Source organism: Alexandromys fortis, unplaced genomic scaffold, assembly GCF_014885135.2.
Source record: "Alexandromys fortis isolate MF-2015 unplaced genomic scaffold, M_Fortis_MF-2015_v1.1 scaffold_228, whole genome shotgun sequence".
In the NCBI taxonomy this organism is placed as follows: Eukaryota; Metazoa; Chordata; class Mammalia; order Rodentia; family Cricetidae; genus Alexandromys; species Alexandromys fortis.
Genome location: NW_026068115.1, coordinates 1,202,049 through 1,219,877, shown reverse-complemented (window position 1 = coordinate 1,219,877; position 17,829 = coordinate 1,202,049). Strand labels below are relative to the sequence as shown.

Genomic DNA, 17,829 nt, shown 5'->3' with positions numbered 1-17,829 from the left:
TCTCTCTGATAGAATAGATGAACACATGCATGAATGGATATTGAGAGACCCCCCCCCCCACACACACACAGACTAGTACATCACAGATTTAGCATGGTGGCTTCTCTCTCTCTGCTGTCGGTTCTTTAAGTGCAAGACCTGGATGTCTTTGGAGTAACCAGCACACACCTTGACACAGAGAAAAGACCCCAAGAACACTTGGCAGGTAGGTGAGCACCCTAACACTGGTCACTGGGCCTCAGAAAAGCTCTCCATCTCATTCACGGAACGGCACCAAGTCTTTTCCATAAGTGATTTTATTACTGGTTAGATTTTACAAATTCTGATATCCGAACAGACTTCCACCTTAAAATTCTAAAACAAGAAAGCGACCGTTGGAGGGGGGGGGGTTGATTTTTTTTCCTATTTTTTCTTTTTCTTTTTAGGGCTATTCAAAGTAACAAACGTTTTTGTTGTTTTTTTTTTCTTTTTTCGTTTTTACATTTTGCTCTGGTCATAAATATACAGAGAGAAAAAGAGGGAGAGAAAAAAAAACAAACGAACAATTCAATTCATCCAAAGTATGAAGATAAAACAGTATTCCTAAGGCACGTGGCAGTCTTTGAAAATACGGAAGCTTTCAGCCAACTTAAATTATTTCTTGCTTCCTCGCTCGGTCCACAAAACTGTACAAGGACACAAATGTTGTGTTGCACATATATCTCCCAAGTAATTCCTCAGAACACACTGATGCGTTAGCCCGACGCACAAATCCTTTTTTTTTTCTCTCTGTTTCCAGGCGAGATCCTAAAACGTGGTTAGTTAGTTGCTCAAAGCCTCTATTTTTAAAATACACTTGGAATTCAACTAAAGATAATTTCTTTTTTAAAGAAATCTTGGGGGCCTGGGGAGAAGGAGGTGGCGAGTCATTAGAAAAGGTTGGTAAGAGTCGTTTGTGAAGGGCTGTGGGGCTCATGGCCCTCCAGGTTGCCAGGCACAGAAGTTAAGACTGACGTCACAGTCGGCAGGGTGGGGCTAGTCAAGTCTGTGAGGGTGGTAGGAGTGCTGGAGGGGCTGAGCGAGGCGTTGGACAGCTCTGAGGCGGGCCCCGACGGCGTCCCTGTCTGCAGCGCGGAGTCCGACGTCTTGTCCACGCCCGTGTTTTCCTGCCGTAAAAGGTTGCGTCTGAACTTGGCCCGGGCATTCTGAAACCAGACCTGTGTGGGAAGATAGGGGAGGGCCAGTGAGGAGAAGTCGGGAGGGACTGGGGAAAGCAGCCGCTCTGGGCTGCTCAACCCTGCTCTCGGGTTTTGTGAGACTCAACCCAAGCGGAGGTCTAGCGGGAGGTCTAGCGGGAGGTCTAGAAAGTCCGTGCCACATTTTCTCCTTGCAAAAATAAAATTAAAATTTATTTTCCCTGGTGGCTATAATTGGGTTGCTCTTCCTGCCAGGAAATTTCTGAGCTGAGCCCCTTGCCATGGTACTGATATTGAGACCTCAAAATGCCCTAGGCAAATGTGGCCAGTGTAGAAAGGAGAGCATGCAAAAGACTTAAAGATTTAGCAAGCAAGCAAGAAAGAGTAAAAGAAAGGAGAAGATTATTGACTTCATGTTTAGAAATGTTTTAGACACATTGGATTAAACAATAAATACTCATTTTATCAGTTTCTTTGTACTTCTCAGTGTAACCACTAAAACTCTTTAAATACCTGGCTCTTGTCACATCTGTCATTGAAAACGCAAACCAGACAAATTTGGGCCATATAAAATTGAAAGACTGGGGTGGACTGTGTACCCTACAGGTTCCTATGAGTACATTTCTAAGTGTTTCACAGTCAGTCTTCATAAATACTAAAATGGCCCGAAGAATGTGGAAATGAAACAATAAAACAACTAGGAAGAAGGTGGCCAGGACCCTATGCGCTCAGCGGGAGAAGCCCTGGAGTGCAGCGAACACAAGGTTTACTTTCACCTTTTCTGGGGTCTCTCTCTCTCTCTCTCTCTCCCTCTCTCTTACACCCACACTCACACCTGTATATATCAGTGAAGATGTACGCAAAACTCACCCATATTCCCACCAGCCCTCTGACCACAGCAATGCAGAGACCCTGAGGTACCCGGGGTCCACGCAGTGCTTAAGAGGAGGGGCAGGAAATCCAGGCCACTACTGCAGAATAAGGGAAAAGGTCCAAAAGGCAAGGCGCCTTCACTTCCTTCTGCGTAAGAGAACTCCTGGCCCGATTCTTCCCCATAAAACAAAGGGCCTTGGGGGTTCTGAAGGCTCCAGGATGTCCAGTTGCATGGTTCCAGATGTGTCTGCATCTGCCTGTCTTCCTAGTGTCCGACAGGGGTGGGATGAGGCAGCTCCTGACTTCATCCTTAGGACCCACCCCAGTTGCAAGAAGCCTGTGGCCTCAAGCCCCCCTCAGACATCCTGACAGTCTCAATTAGCAGCCAAGTCTGGCAGGAAGAAGAGATGTTCCCCATGGCTCCCTAGAACAGAGTCCTCTCAAGGAGAAAGCACATTTCTCAGCTCTCTGCCTAAAAGAAACTTATCAGTCTTTGGGGGACTAGCAGATGAGTGTGAGGTTTCAAAGACCACCCTCAGTATTGCCCATCTAGTCAGGTCCTGCCCTGAGTGGGAGACTGTTCATCTAGCCTGGGGGGAGGGGAGCCACGGATAGAGACAGGCCTAAGACAGACTTCTTCATAGTCACAAGAAGATCAAGCAAAGAGAAAGGCCGGGGCCTGGTGCTGCTCCCCAGCCACTGTCCTGGCCTGCACATGTGGGCGGGTCCTGGGAGTGAGTTCACTTTTCATCAGGAGCTCCAGGAAGCCCTTAGCTGCTGCCTGTTAGCTATTTCCGGCGTTGTCCCAACAGCTCGTGTGTAAACAATGACACCATCTTCACAGCTGCTTTCTCAGCTTTACAGGATCCCAAGCACTAGGAATCTGCTCAATGGAAATCTAAAGTCAACCCTAAACTTGGCTACTCCATGTGGGGTTTCACCAAAATTCAACCCAAAGAATGTAGAGGGCGGGGGATCCTGTCCAACCTAAGTCTGTGAGAGGGAAGATGAAGATTAAATGTTGGAAGGCGCATAAATTGCTGCTGGGACTCACATGAGAAAGGATGATGCTGACATGACTTGTGTTGTGGACCAGACTCCTTGCCATCTTATACCCTCCTTGGTTAAAGCCTGAGACAAGCCAGGCACATGGTTTCTATACTAGTCCTATTTTATAGATTTAAATGTCACCTATGATCACACAGGACTGTTTGCCATTAAAAAAAAAGTCCATGCTCTCCCTATCATATGACCCTGAATAGCTCAGCCAGTGAATGGATGGATGAATGAATGAATGAGTCAACTTGGGCAGGAGAAAGAGCATTCATTCATTCACTCTGCCATTGACCAGCCTAGTGAACTTCGGCTGGTCCCTTTCCTCTGGGCCTGCCTCAGTTTCCTACTTGTATGGGAAGAAGTTTGGAGACACCACATTTCTGTGGCTTCTTGTGGGTGGGCTCGGGATCTCAGGGCAGCTGCGAGTTGCACATAAATGATCTCCCCACCTGCCCACCCCCTAAAGCCAGAGCCCTGACTGGTCTACTGCCTCGAGTTCCACTCGAGTATCTCAGCCTGGCACTGAATGGATCCTGGGAAGTCCGAGGAGAGTGAAGATACACCATTGTGGTGTGCCTCTTGTCCAGGCTCCAACTGTCCGAGGAGCCGTTTTTTGCTCACTAACCTTCATACAGATTGCTTTCATCAAGAAGGCTGAGAGAGACAGGCCTGACGGCACATGTCTGTAATCGCAGCACTTGGATGGCAAAAGCAAGACCATGAGTTGCAGAACAGCCTGGATGACAAATTGAGACCCACTGGACACCCCAACAAATATTCTGTAACACTAAAGAATCCATCTACCCAAAGATACCCTGACATTTCTTAGCAGTCAGCGGCTGTATCCAGCGTCAATCAGATAGGCTGGGGAAACAGGACACAGCCACTCCACTGAGCTCTGGGAGAAATGTCTCACAACAGAAGAGAAGGAATGAAGAATTATAGCTCTCAGGATGCAGGAAGCTGAGGAAAGAGGATTGCCATGGCTTTGAGGCCAGTCTGGGGGCTATGGAATGAGTGCCAAGCTGGCCTGAGTTACATAATAAGAAAGGACATCCCTAAAATCTAGGGACCTAGCTCAGTCCACAGAGTACTTGCCTAGCATGCATTAAATCTGAGCTGGTTCCTCAGCATAGCATAAACAAATGGAGTATCAAGGTCATCCTAGCTACAGATCGTGTTCAAGGCCAACCTGAACTTAGATCACACCTCAAGCAGCAACAACAAAAACCTGCTTTGGAAATAAAAAACAACCCGATTACAGCCTCTGGTGTTACCATTCATGAAGACGATGATAATGGTGGGTGTTCTTCCTTTGTAATAGTGTCCGGCACTGTCTGAGCAGAGCTCTAAGTGTTTGTGCCATCTTAACTCAACACTCCTGTGAGAGAGGCTTACTATTAGTGCCAGTTTACAGGTATGGAGACCAAGGCACAGCCAGGGAGAGGCAGAACTAAGGTGTGGATCCTTTTAAGCCCATCCTTGACCCTGACCGCATAGCCTCAACATTATGGACCTGGGTTTCCACAGTGGCATTTCTCTCCTATTTGCCTTATGGGTTTGAATGGTGGTTCTATTATTTTGTGAACTTTTAAAAAAGATTCTTCAGCTGGCAGAGGAAGGTGGATCTCTATGAGTTCGAGGCCAGCCTGGTCTACAAGAGCTAGTTCCAGGACAGTCTCTAAAGTTACAGAGAAACCCTGCCTCAAAAAAAAACAAAACAAAACAAAAACTAACAAATAGATTTTTAAAAAAAAGATTCTTCAAGGAACTAAAAACTACGAACACTGGAGAGAACTCACGAACTTATCTGTACCCCCAGGTCTGTCACTGAGTGGCTGTGAGGCCGTGGAGAGTTTCTCCACCTCTCTGGGCTGGGGCCCTCTCCTTCACAGCTCAGTAGAAGAGCACTTGCCTACGTGTGCAAGATCCTGGCTTGGATCCTTGTGACTGTAAGAAACAAAACAAAAAATTCAAAGCAAGTCACCTGTGAAACTCCCTCCCAGTGCGTCTGTGTCCATCCTGAAGTTGTCTAATGCCAGACAGAGCAATCACCACTTTATAAGTGGGGACCAGAGGCCCAAGAGACAAGCACTCACCTCTCTTCAGGGAAGCCTTCACCACTTCCTGACTGGGCTCAGACCTCCCCCACCCCAACCATGGTCTTACTGCACACTCAGAATTACCCCTGGGCTAATGACGACTAAGGATGGTTTGGAGCCACTGGCACTTAAATATTCTTTTAAAGTCAGATTTCCCCGTGTGTAAGTTATTCTCCTTCACAGGTAGGGGCTCAGGGTCAGAGAAGAAGAAATATAGCACCAAACCCCAGAGCACATAACCCTGTAATCCTGGGAGGGGGGATCTGAACCAGTCCACCAGTCCACCACCTCCCAAAGCTACGTTTTACCCGTTGTCTCACCCCAATCACTCCAACCCAGATCCCATCGACATCAGTGCCTGGATTCTGATCCCCACAGCAAGTCACTTCATCTTGCTAAGTCCTAAAATCTCAACTATAAAGTAGGCAGGGAAAGATGCAGGACAGACCGATGCACAACCAGGAAGATGCTTTGCAGTCATGACCAGTTAGGTTCTTTGGGAACAGAAAGGATTTGTGCAGGAGATGGAGAGATGTCTAGAAGGAAGAGAGACTTTCCCCCAACCTACAGGTCCTGAGCGAGCCTGGGAGGCTCAGAGGAGAGGATACTTTACCGGTTGGCTGGACAGTCACCAGTGAAGTGTGGCTTTGGGGACCTTCATGTGCTCTTCTGTACTATGCAGAGGGGAACCCTAACTGGGTCACAGAGTGCCTGGTGCCTCCCCCACCCCCACTGATTGTAATCAATGAGTAAGTACTTGTTTTTCTGTCTCTAACAGGCAAACAACTTCAAGGCCAGTTTATCCAAGTGCCATAGCACCTAGCACTGGATTGTCAGATGCAAGAGTAAGAGACAGATAAACTGTAAATCCCACGTGTTCCTAAGCCGGGAATCCAGGCTCCTGCCTCCAAAGGCCAGCATACTCAGACTCCTCTGTATTAAGACTGAACTGTGAAGTTTCATTTAATCTAGACAGCTGGGAGAGAGCTGTGCCCTACTTGGTGACCTTTTTACAGATGAAAAAGCTATGGCTCAGAGAAGGCAACTGATTTGTCCAAGACACACAGCAGGTGCAATAAAGCAGGGGGTCTCTCTGAGCCCAGGTTTTTCTAAATTCCAGACCCCCCCCCCCCCGCTGTTTCCCAGTATCCCATAAAGGATCTGGAAAGAAAAAGTCTTTTGTTCTCAGGTTCAGGCTGGCCCTGAACTAAAGGAGGAGGGCCTGGGGAGGGGAAGGGAGAGGAGGGGAGGGCCTGGGGAGGGGAGGGTTGCCAAGAATGGTCCCTGACCTAGCCCAAGACCAGAAAGTCAGAAGGAACTTGAGTCATGACCAGAGCAGAAGAGGTTCCCCTGGAGTCCAGGCCTGGGGAACAAAAACTACCAAACACAGCCCAAACAGAGGGGACTCAGAGAGCAGCAGTATGCCTTTGGAATTCCTTCAGCTCCCTTGCTAGGTCCCTCTGGGAGCCCAATGCTAAAGGGTTTCCCAGACACTGCCCAGTGCCTACCTGGACTCTAGGCTCCATGAAGATCTGCAGATCTCTGAGATCTGTGATCATACCCGCCTCACAATCACAGCCTGCCGCCACCACCACTGCCACCACCCACGTTTTCTCCTTTTGGTTTCCTTTCTGACAGTTCACTGAAACTCTCTTAAAAGAGGCTATGCACCTTCTGATTGGTCAGTTCTTCAGTGTCAGCCTATCGGGACCCGAGGCCGAATGATGAGAGGCCTGGACTTCAATCCCAGGACCTATCCTCTCTGTGACACCACATTCAGGTTACTTAGTCTCTCAGATTTTTGTTTGTTTGGGATTTTTGTTAAACTTCTTCTAAGGGGGGTTTCTGCCTTGTATTATGAGGGAACTGAGGTCTCACAGTCAGGACTGTTCAGAGAGGTGATCACATGACTAAGTTGATGATCTTTTTAACTAGCATCCATTGAGCATAAAGCATATTAACTCAGTTGTCACCTACAAGACCTCAGCAGCACCTCCCACCTGTGGCATGGGTGAATGACTTCTTGTGTGTATTTTACACGGAGTGAACTGAGGCTCAGGAGACATTAGAGGTTTGCCTAACACTAGGGATGAGTATCAGAAGAAGAGAAAAGTTGAAATTTGTTGTCCCACCATGTCCCAACATGGTGCTGCAAGTTTGGGCCCCAGACTAGAGTTTTCAACATCTCTGGGGGTGTGGAAATCCCATGCAAATTCCAGGTCTTGTCTATCAAGAAAGTACCCTTACACAGGTGTGATCCCATTGATCCCCAAGCACTAAGCTACTTCTCCCCATCCTATAAGTTGACGCCATTAGACAAGCCTCTACACCCAGTAGATCTACAGGCATACCACAGCACTACCAAACTTTGTTTCCTGGAAAGTCTGAAGGACAGACAACATAAAACAAACAACAACAACAACCCAGGAGACAAATTAGAGCTGCCAGAAGAAAATTCAGTAAAGAATGAATGGAGGCCAAAGGAGTAGAGGAACAACTTGAGGCAGCAACCATCCCTTGGGTGGGGACAAAGCAGGAGGGCTCTGGATTCATCTGAAACTCTTAAAACATGAGCAAGTTGAAGAGCTTTGACTAAGGGACGGTAACTAAGAATGGCTTACAAGCATAAAGGATGGAGACAGAGGACCGCACAGAGGGAAAAAAAGAGGATTAAAATAGGGAGTATGACAGCAGGCGAAAGTGTTAACATTCTAAAGACAGGCTACCGCAGTAGAAAAGGAAAGCTGAAGGCAGACAAGCAGAAGGATCTTCCAAAGTCCTGCTCAGCGTGAGGTTCTGCCTCAGGCCCTGGCAGCTGCTCCCACCCGGCCCAGCTGACCTGGAGGACTCTCTTGGTGAGGCCGGTCTTTTGCGCGAGCTGCTTCAAGTCCTTGGCATCGGGATTGTGGTTAATGGCAAAGTAAGACTTCATTGTCCGAAGCTGGTGGTGCTTGAAGGAGGTGCGCATGCGCTTTGTCTTTTGGCTGCTGGGGTAGGGCTGGTCACGATCCAGGTGTTCAGCGTCGTTCTCGTTACAACTCAGCGCTGGGAAAGGGACACAAAAGCAGCAGGTAAATTTTCTGACTCTGCCTGGTCTGTCAGTTCTGAGCTCCACACCCTCACTACCCACTGACAAAGGCATCTAGATGGGAACCCAGTTGTGTGCACACAAACGCTGAAAAAGGGATAGTAAACCCAATTTCGATGTAGAGAAAATGAAGCTCTCTGAAAATGTGACCTGCCTAGGGAACAGTGGATTCAAACTCAGGTCTTGGAAAAACAAAACAAAACACCCGGAAGTCATCCTATTGCAAGAGTAATTGGAAGGGCGGCAGCGGAGACTTGTTGATGGCTTTGGCGGTTTCGATGCTGCACTAAAAGGCTTTCTCTTTATCTTTTATGTGTATTTATTTTGTGTGTGGGTTGGGGGGGAAGGGGTTCTGGGATTGAACTCAGGTTCTACAAACTTGGCAACAAGCCCCTTGGCCCACTGAGTCAGTTTGTTAGTCCCTAAAAGGTGTTCTTTGCAAGTCCATAGCGACTGAACACTTACAGCAACTTTTTAAATACAGGTGTTGAGACTGTGGTCACAAAGGCAAGCCCAGAAACAGCCTCTGAGTCTCTGATAGTCTGCACTTTTTGTTTCCCAAGCGCCCGCCAAGGATGCCCCTTAGTAGTGAACGGTACTAGCACCCAGAAGCTGTTGATAAGGGCTTCCATCAACTCTCCCTCCCGAAGGACTGGGCGGGCTCCAGGCTTCCAGCACCAGGCCTACGGTTGAAAAAAATGCATTTTGTATCACAGCACTGTCCTGTGAGCTGCTCCCAGTTTCACAGAAGCAAATGGGGTTCTGGGGAGTTAGAAGAAGCTTGGCCATCCTAGGGAGAGCGAGGAGGAAGACTCTTACCAGAAGGAAAGGAAGCGGCAGGAAGATAGCAATACACAGTAGATGCCTATCTTGCGTTCTGACTTTATGTGTCACTGTTCCCATTTTAGAGGTGAAGAAATTCAGGCCAAGGAAAGGAGAGGAAGTCACACCCCCACACTAGTAAAGACTGAGCCCAGAGTCAATACTAGAGTCCCCCTGTTTCCTGCTGGAACACCTCCAGGGAAGGAGAGATAAAACCTGACTTCAGGAAGCCCACCCCATCCCAGGGCTTTACTGGGGTCTAAGGAGGGCTCTTGGTTGGGGAGCATCAGGAACTGCTCAGCTGATGGACACATGAGATCCCCAGTAAGTCCCATTTCAACCCCCCCCCCTTTAAGGAACCGGGAAAATAGCTTTCACCACAGTGAAAGGCAACCTAGTGCATGCCTAGAACAGAGGTGTCAAAACTAGCGAATAAATGCAAATAGTGCCCAGTTAGATTTGAATTTCTGATAAACAGATAATTTTGATCATATGTCCCAAAGACTGCATTGGGCCCAAAAGATATTAAAATTTTATCTAAGGTTTATATGTTGCTTGGGACATTTCTAAATTTTTGCCATAAATGCAGAATTAAGTGGCTATCCTGACAACACTACGTAGAATGCACCTTGGAGATCTCCCTCTCCTCTTGCCCAAATGCCACTGGCTCCCTGAAAAACTCAGACTATTTGGGTCCTACTTCTAAGTTTGAAGCTGTAAGCCAGGGGCAACACTATACCAGGGTTTATATCCACGTTTACCAAAGCATGCAAATGCCCCTTCTCCTCCAACCAGTGTTCCCATCTAGAACACGGAGAGTGAAGAATTTAAAAAGGATCAGACCATGACTCCCACTAGCCAGCAGCACTAACCTCACTCGGGGAATGGAACCTTTTCTTTCTCCCAGTCCTCAGTTCTGCCGGGGTGGGGCAGGCCTCCCCCATGGGGAATCTCTGGGCTCATCCCTCTGCCCAGCCCCCACCTAGGGCCTCACTGCTGTTAATGAGCTCCGTGGGGACCCTGGCGCCCTGTAGGCCCAAGGGAGGTGCCCTGAGCACGGCCTACCGTGGGGGAAGGTGGTATCCAGAGAAGGGAGGGAGGAGGGGGGCAGAGATGACTGAAGTAGAAAGCCAGAGAAGGGGGAAGGGGGAGGGGCGGGAAGATGAACAGAGCCTAGGGGAAGAAGTAGGAAAATAGAAAAAGAGGGAGAAAATGAGAAAGCTCTGGTGACATGGGGGTAGGTGACTGGACGCGATGAATAGGGAGTCCCGGAAATAAGGGGGATATCCTCTGTGATGGGGAATTCTTGTGATAGAACTTATCCCGGGGCTCAAGGAGACAAGGACCCTAAGGAGAAGACTTTTCCAAACGGCTATTGGCTAGGAAGTCGAGGCCAAGCCAAGGCCATGCAAACGGTGAAGGCTGGGGTTGAAACATTAGGAAGCAGAATAGCAGAGGAGGCGCCCACGCTTAGACCCTCCTCACTCGCACCCCTAAAGCCTGGGGCCGGGGATTCCCCAAGATCCTGCCTGGGGAGGAGCGAGGGTCTGAGAGGAGGGAGAGGACCAGGGCTTCCCCCCCTTTTTTTCCTCTCAATTAGGCCGATTCAATGGAGCTAAAGAGCTCGTAAAATCATGAATAATTTACTCGTGATCTGTTATTAACCCATCGGGTTTCGAGCTCTTGTCGCTGGGACTGAACCTGTAATCAAATCTGACTTTGCCTCATTTTACTAAAGACGAGACTGTAGGTTCAATTGTCTAAATAATGGATTGGAATCAAATCAGTAATTACGCCGTCAGACGCGCGCGCGCACACACACACGTACACACACACACACACACACACACACACACGCGCGCGCGCGCGCGCGCGAGGGTTTGGGGAGGCATGGCCGGGCAGCGGATATGCTCGCAACTCCGGCGACCCTGAAGCGCAGGAAACGCGCCGCAAAGTGCAAGTCTGGGGGCCCACGTTGGCCCCGGCCGACCTGCAGCCTGGGTTCGGGGAGGTCTGTGTACCGCCTCTGGGATGGGGGCAGCAGTCCAGGACCAGAGGGGCCTTGAGAGGAGGGCGGCCGCGGCTTCCGCCCCGGAAGGACTTTTCGACCCTGCGACCCGAAGCCTGGGTCGCCCTCCCACGGACCCCAAACCCAGGGACCCTCGCTGCGCCCCTTCCCATCAAGTGCCCAGCTCCATCTCCCTCGGCAAGACCATCTACCCGAGCGCGGCTTTGCAAAGTATCCATGTGTGTCTGGCCCCTGGCTGCCGGGCGCTTGCACAAGCAAACTGGTGTCCTCGCAATCAGAAGCACGCGTTCCCCTTCCACACACACTGCCCACAGCCTCACCCACCGGGTCCCTCGTTACAACCCCAGCTGCCCCACGGCAATTTCTCTCCTGCCAGCTCCAGGAGAAGAAGGAGGCAAAAGACAAATCTGAAAACTGGCTGCACTCGGCAAGCAAAAAGAATCACCCTCTCTTCCCAACTTAGTCCCGGTAGCTCCGAATAAGTGAGCCGCACAGCCAGCGCCTGTGAGCCGAACGCCGCTCCTCTCCGGACTGAGAGTCCTGGCGGGTCAAGGCCCAAGACTCCCTCACGCTAGAAGGGCAGACAAACTAGAAACACTTCGGCGGAAAGAAAAGAACAGAAAGGACAGACAGGAAAGAATGTGGGGGTCAAAGAGAAAAATGAGGTAACAGAGGGGCCTCTCCGGAACCCAGCTACCAGTTATATCTACCCGTTGCCTCCTGGGAAGAATAAGGCTGAGCAACAAAAAGCAAAATTAAATCTCGGAGCCTCTCACTCTTTTCGCACAATCACAACCGGGTGCTACCTGGTGTGTTAAAAAAAAAATCAGACCACTCCACACCATGTACCCTAGAGGCCGCTGGGTTTGGGTAGAAACGGGCCTGGGCTGATTCTACTCTTTATTTTAGGGCTCTAAAGAACGGCTTCTTTAGCAGTGCTTCCGAGAAATTTCAAATCCCTGAACCAATTACCCCTTTATCACTTAGCCAACCGGGGATTGCATTCCCCCCTCCCCAATCGGTCACAGGACCAGCAATTTCGTTGGAGCGGACAAAGGACCTACTCCACTTGTCCCCCATTTCCCTACCTAAGCAGTTCGGGCTATTTAAAATCATAAGGGCCCTGACATCTTCCTTCCCCGCCGCAGACACAGACTTGGATGGTTTTGGTTTTGTGCACCCCCCGCCCAATACTGTAATTTAGACTAGAGGGGAAAGGAGGGGGAAAAATCTCAGCATCCGATTTGTTGTTACAGACTTAAGAGGGTGTATAACTGCAAATACACTAGTTCGGAAGCCAGGCACGGTCCTAAACCTTCCCGGGCCCCTTTAGAACCTCCGCCACCTTCCCACCCCCGCAGCCCACTGTGAGGACCCGCCTGCCCCTGCTTCTTCGGTTGCTCGCTACAAGGGGAAGGGAAATCTCGGAGACCTGGCGGTGCCCCAGGATCAGGCTGGACAGAGGGACCCAGAGCCCTTGAAAGTAACAGCTCTAAGCCTGCCGCCCTGGGGACATTCATACGACCGGGCTGTAAGCCAAACCCAACGGTGCCCATGTTCACCACCAGACTTTTCTCTTGGGACCCTCGCAGCCTAGCTCTGGTAGCCTCCCTACCCTCAGCCATTCCGCTACTCTGAGCTGAGCATGTTTGGTGTCGGTGCCGCCCTGCTTTCTTTCCCCGCACTTTCTGTACAGCAAAGCGCGCTAGACAAACCAAATACAATTCCTAAACGACAAGATCCTGCATCTGGATCACCAATGAACTAAAGCTTTCTCACCTAGCACTTAAATCAAAGGAGCACCAACTGAAAGCCAGAAGGCTAACGTCCCTTCTACCAGGCACCCTGATGCAGTATGGCCTGCAAAGCCAGGGGCCAGAGTACCCGCTGTAAGCCAAGTACACTGAAATCTTTCCCCCCAAGTAGCCAGGGTTTTCAGACGGTCTTGCACTCACCAGCGTTGTAGGCTGCCAGATCCGCCCCAGGTCCTGGACTCTTGCGCTTTCTCGGCCTCCCTTTCTGCACAGTGCCCACGCCGTTGTAGTAGGGAAGACCCAGAGGGTTAGCCCCGGCTGCGCCCAATCCTGCACTCTTAGCTGCTGCGGCTGCGGCTGCGGCTGCCGCCACGTCGGCATGATTGAAGTGTGCCGGGTATTCGCCCTGCAGCAGTGCCTCGAAGTGCAAGCGGCAATAGACCAGGCTGTCCTTCATGCCGAAGTGGTCGCCGGTGGTCAGCATCTTGTTACACGTGGTGCATGTGAAGCAATTGAGGTGATAAACCAAGTCCCGAGCACGCATCACCATCTCTGAAGCCGAGATGCCCAGGTGGCAGCGGGCGCAGCGCTGCACAGAGAACCGCCTGTGGGGACCATGGATGGAGGGGCTGTGGGGACAAATAGTTGGACATCCCCCCCATGTCCCTGTACTCCTCCTTCAGGTGCTGCTGCTACCGCTGGGGGTGGGGGCTCCTCAAGATGGACAGCCTGGACTTGACTGAGGATTAGTAGAGAGGGAACTAGATTTTAACCCAGGCCTGGCCTACCTGAAATAGTTTTCCTTAACCATTTTCATACCCACAAGAGAGTCTACTTTATTCAGAACCTGAGCAAGTCTTAAGAAAGACTTTATTAGAACGGGGGAGACACTCCCTCACTTACCCCTTCCTCAACTTTTGCCCCTGCCCTCCAGACCAGCACCTGGGAATCTTACACACCGCTGTAATTTGGAAGAAACAGAGATGGGGAAAGAGAGAAACAGAGACAGAGACACACAGAGAGAACACATAAATAGGCCCTAACTCTAATGCTGGAGGAGAAAGAGGGACCTAGGCTCTTCAACCCTAGCCAACTTTTATTATCACCTCCACCCCCAAAGGCCTGTCCTCTCTCCCTCCAGCTTGGTTCCACATCAGCCAGGCTGCCAGAGTTTTGGGGTGTCTATTTCTATCACTTCTGGTTGAGTCAAGAAACTTCAAAAGAGAAATGAGTGTGAAGACCTCCCCCACCCAAGCTGAGCTTTTAAGCGCCCTAAACTCAGAGAGGGGGGTAACCAGCTTTTCTGTTCTTATACGTCATGATTTCCATGAGTATCCCAAATTGCTAATGTAGAAAGTTGTTGTCAAATTTGGTGGGTGCTGCCTTGGAGAAAGAAGGTCTTGGGTAGGGCAACCTCTACTGGAAGCAAAAGAAAAGGAGATGGACGATTCAGTCCCTAAGGCCAGCGGGGTCTGGGCAGGATCTACCTGTAGTAGTCTTCTTTACAGTAGATGCTGCCGTCCTTGCTGAAGCAGGTGAGCTCTGACTCCAGGTTGAGCTTGCATTCACAGCACTTGAGGCAGCGCATGTGCCACTGCTTGTCCACTGCCAGCAGGTAGTATCTGTCAGAGATCTTGCCCCCACACCCAGCACACAGCGCAGCTCGGTCACTGCTGATGGACGGCATGGTCTACAAAGGGAGAAGAGAGCACTGTAAGCGGCAGTGTGCTCCCACCGAGAAAACCCGCCCCGAGCTCCTTCCTTGGCCCAGGCTAGCCTTGAAATTCACGGCGGCAGTCTGGAAGGGCAGCCCATTTTCTCCATCTAACAGGCCCAAGCTATGCACTCAGCTCCAGGAAAGCACCCAGACAAACCGCAGCTCCAATTTCAAGTTCTAAGTTGATCTCGTGCCTTAGGTCTCCCTATTCTCGCCCTCCAGCCCTTAGCCCCTGCTGCCTTTACATATCGGAATAGAGGGAGCTCTTCTCCCAATTTCTCCAAGGGAATTCCTCAAACTGTTTATTCACAGCCCTCGTTCCCAGGAAAGAGCTAAGGGATGAAGTAAGGTGAGTATTAAAAGTCTTGCTGCACACACACACACATACTCCTCTTCAGAGAGGCAGCAGGCAAGGTTCCTGGCCACAAGCCTCCGTAGGCTCCGGATCCTTCAGCCAGGGCAGGTTCAGCAACTTCGTGCTCCTCTGCCACACTAGCTGGGTCCCGCTTGGGTCTTGGGAGGTTAAGAGGGACATAGGGCCACCTTCCAAGAGTGTGCAAGGCAGGCCCAATCCGAATCTTTTTTTTTTTTTCCACCAAACTGAGGAGCAGGGTGTTTATCCAGATAGAAGGGTTCAGGGGAAACCGGGAGGTCAATGAGCTGTGGCTCTCCTCTAAAAGGGAGAAGCACGGGCCAGGCTTCCCACCTCCTCTGTTTCTAAAGGTCACTCTGCAGCCGCTGCTTAGCGTCTGCTAGTCGGGCCCCGGGGGAGGCTATTTGGGGCCGGGACGGCGGAGCCAGGTACAGAGAAGCCAGGCCAGAGCCTGAACTTCGAACTATCGCCTGGTCAAATTAGGCAAGCTAGAAGTACGAGGACGCGAGCAACGAAAATTGCTAGCCCAGAAGTCCCGGGGCCCTGAAACTGAGCTAGGGAGAGAGCCCGACTCTCAGGAGACTGAAAGCGACGCAAACCGGCCAGAGCCACAGGGCTCCCAGCAGTCTCCCTTTTCCTGAGGCGCCAGCTGTAGCGGTGAAGGATTAGGACTGTGGACCGGAGAGCCGGGCGAGGGGAGAAGAGTGTGGCCTTCACTTCCAGAGAATGTTCTCCTCTACCCTCTGGGTCCAGATTTGAGTTTCAACCTTGACTCCCTCCTCAGCTCCAGTAGCCAGGTTTCCTTTGAGCCTGGCTCCCGGGGCCTCGCACCCTGTCCAAGGATCCCCGGCATCGGTCCCGTGCGTCTCTAAGGACTCTCCCCAAAGTTCGGGGAGAAGAGGCACTGGCCGACCCCGCTAGGTCCCAGCTCTCAGTCCCAACTCCACAGCCGCTCGCGCCTACCGTCTCCGTGTCGCCGCGGTCGATGGCGGAGCTGATGGCCGGAGCCTCGCTCTTGGCTCTGCGGTCCATCTCGTCGATAACCCCGTGCACCTCGGGGCCCGACAGACTGTGGAACAGCATCGCGGCGGGACCGGGGACGCGGCTGCCCCGAGGAAGGGCTTGCCCCCCGCCTCAGCTGCCTGGCGCTCCCGGCGTTAACCGGCCCGGTGCATCTCCACCGCGGCCCCGGCCCCGCCCGAGCTCGGCTGTGCCCCCAGGCCAGGCTCCGGGCCCCGGGCCCCCGCGGGCCAGCACGCCTCTCGCAGAGGCGTGGGGGCAGCTACATCGTGGGGTGCCTGAGCTTCGGCGCCGAAGCCAGGGTCACAAGGTCAGAGGGTGAGGTGGGGGCGGGAGACCAGGGCAGAGGTCGGCGCCCGCAGCGGGCGCTTTTACGCCGCGGGCATCGCTCACTAGGCTCCGGCGCCCAGGGCGCAAATCAGGGGCGCAAACTCTGCCTCGGGAAGCGGCGGCTGCAGTTGGGGTTCACCCAGGAGCAGCCAGGTGCTCGGGACGGCCAAGATGCCTGGACGTCTCCTTCCCCTCGGGGTGTGTTCCCAACCAAAGGCGAATTGGAGTAGGGGTCTCTGCGAAACCTGCGAGCTGAGCCGAGCCACCCAGAGAATTGAAGAAGAGGAGGAGAAGGAGGAGGAGGCGGCAGAGGAGGAGGTGGAGGAGGAGAAAAAAGAGGAGGAGCAGAGTGGGAGGAGGAGCCGCGGGCCCTCTTCAAGCGCGCGCCGGGCTCAGCCTCGGTTCTGTAGTCCGCGCCAGCGCAAGCCTCCGCGCCTTTTCTACAGCCGCGCCTGACATCACGTCCTGCCGCCGTGCCATTGGTCGCGCGGAGCCCCAGGCCTTGGCAGCGCGTGCTCCGGGAAGGCGGGAGACCCAGAGGGAGGGGTGAGGCTAGAGGCGGAGAGGAACGGAGAGGAGGTGGTGGGAGCTGGTGGGCGAGGCTGGAGGAGGAGGCGGGAGTGGGAGGAGGAAGGGAGGGAGAAGGGAGAGCGCAAGGTTTGGAGTTTCTAAGCTGCTAACAGTTTCCTGTGTTTCTTCTGGAAGGAAAATTAAACCTTTCCTGTCGTCTCTATCCTAAGAAAGAGCAGCCAAAAAATGCTTGAGGAGGTCTCCATTCTCCCCTTTTGCCTCTGGAACCAGGGGTGGAGGACCAGGGAAGTGTACAAGCCTAGAATACAGTTTCAAGAGCCTTAGACTGCTTCCCGCTCAGCTCCGCTTTGGGCGCTGCTCTCCAGACTATGTGGGGCAGCGGCGCAGGCCTCCTGAGAACCAGGCTTAGGAAACGCTCGTGCACTGACTCCCATGAGCAGAGGGCCAGCCAGCACATCCTTGTTCCAAGTGAGCTAGGGACTTTTCCATCAGGTCAGGCTTGTAGCTTCTGGATTTCCCTTTGTCTCTCCAGTCTAGAAGAGTAGGGGTAAAGTAGGTCTTTAGAAAGTCAGAAAGCGAAGCAAGGAGTTCATAGTTATCCCATGTGTGTGCAATGTGATCTCAAGAAAGTGACTGTTTGACTTTCTCAATGGGAAACAAGAACGTCCCCTCCTTTGGGGGTGTTAGGGTGTCATGAAAGAAAGAAAAGTTCCGTGGAAAGTGCCTGGAACATAGTAGGCACTCAGCAAATTCCTTAACTGTTCCCTTTTCCCTCTCCAACTCAAAACTTTCTCACTCTGGGATACACTTGGCAAAGACCACAGGTCCAGTCTCTTTCTATGGTGCATTCCATTCCACTAGCACAGTCCTCCACCACACACACACACACACACACACACACACACACACACACACCTACCTTATGGTATCTGGGCCCACCCAGACTCCTGGTTGCCCAA

The 17,829-nt window shown here is 51.7% G+C and overlaps 1 protein-coding gene across 1 annotated transcript; it reads right to left on the bottom strand.

Moving 5' to 3' along the window:
* Nucleotides 1-306: 306 nt before the first annotated feature.
* Nucleotides 307-16,735, bottom strand: Lhx2 (LIM homeobox 2). Its single transcript, XM_050124884.1, has 5 exons — nucleotides 15,953-16,735; nucleotides 14,387-14,589; nucleotides 13,101-13,504; nucleotides 8,046-8,251; nucleotides 307-1,196 (listed from the first exon to the last, which is right to left on the bottom strand). Exons 1-5 carry the CDS (start codon nucleotides 16,070-16,072, stop codon nucleotides 909-911), a joined length of 1,221 nt encoding a protein of 406 aa, XP_049980841.1. The 5' UTR covers nucleotides 16,073-16,735; the 3' UTR covers nucleotides 307-908.
* Between the last annotated feature and the right edge of the window lie 1,094 nt (nucleotides 16,736-17,829).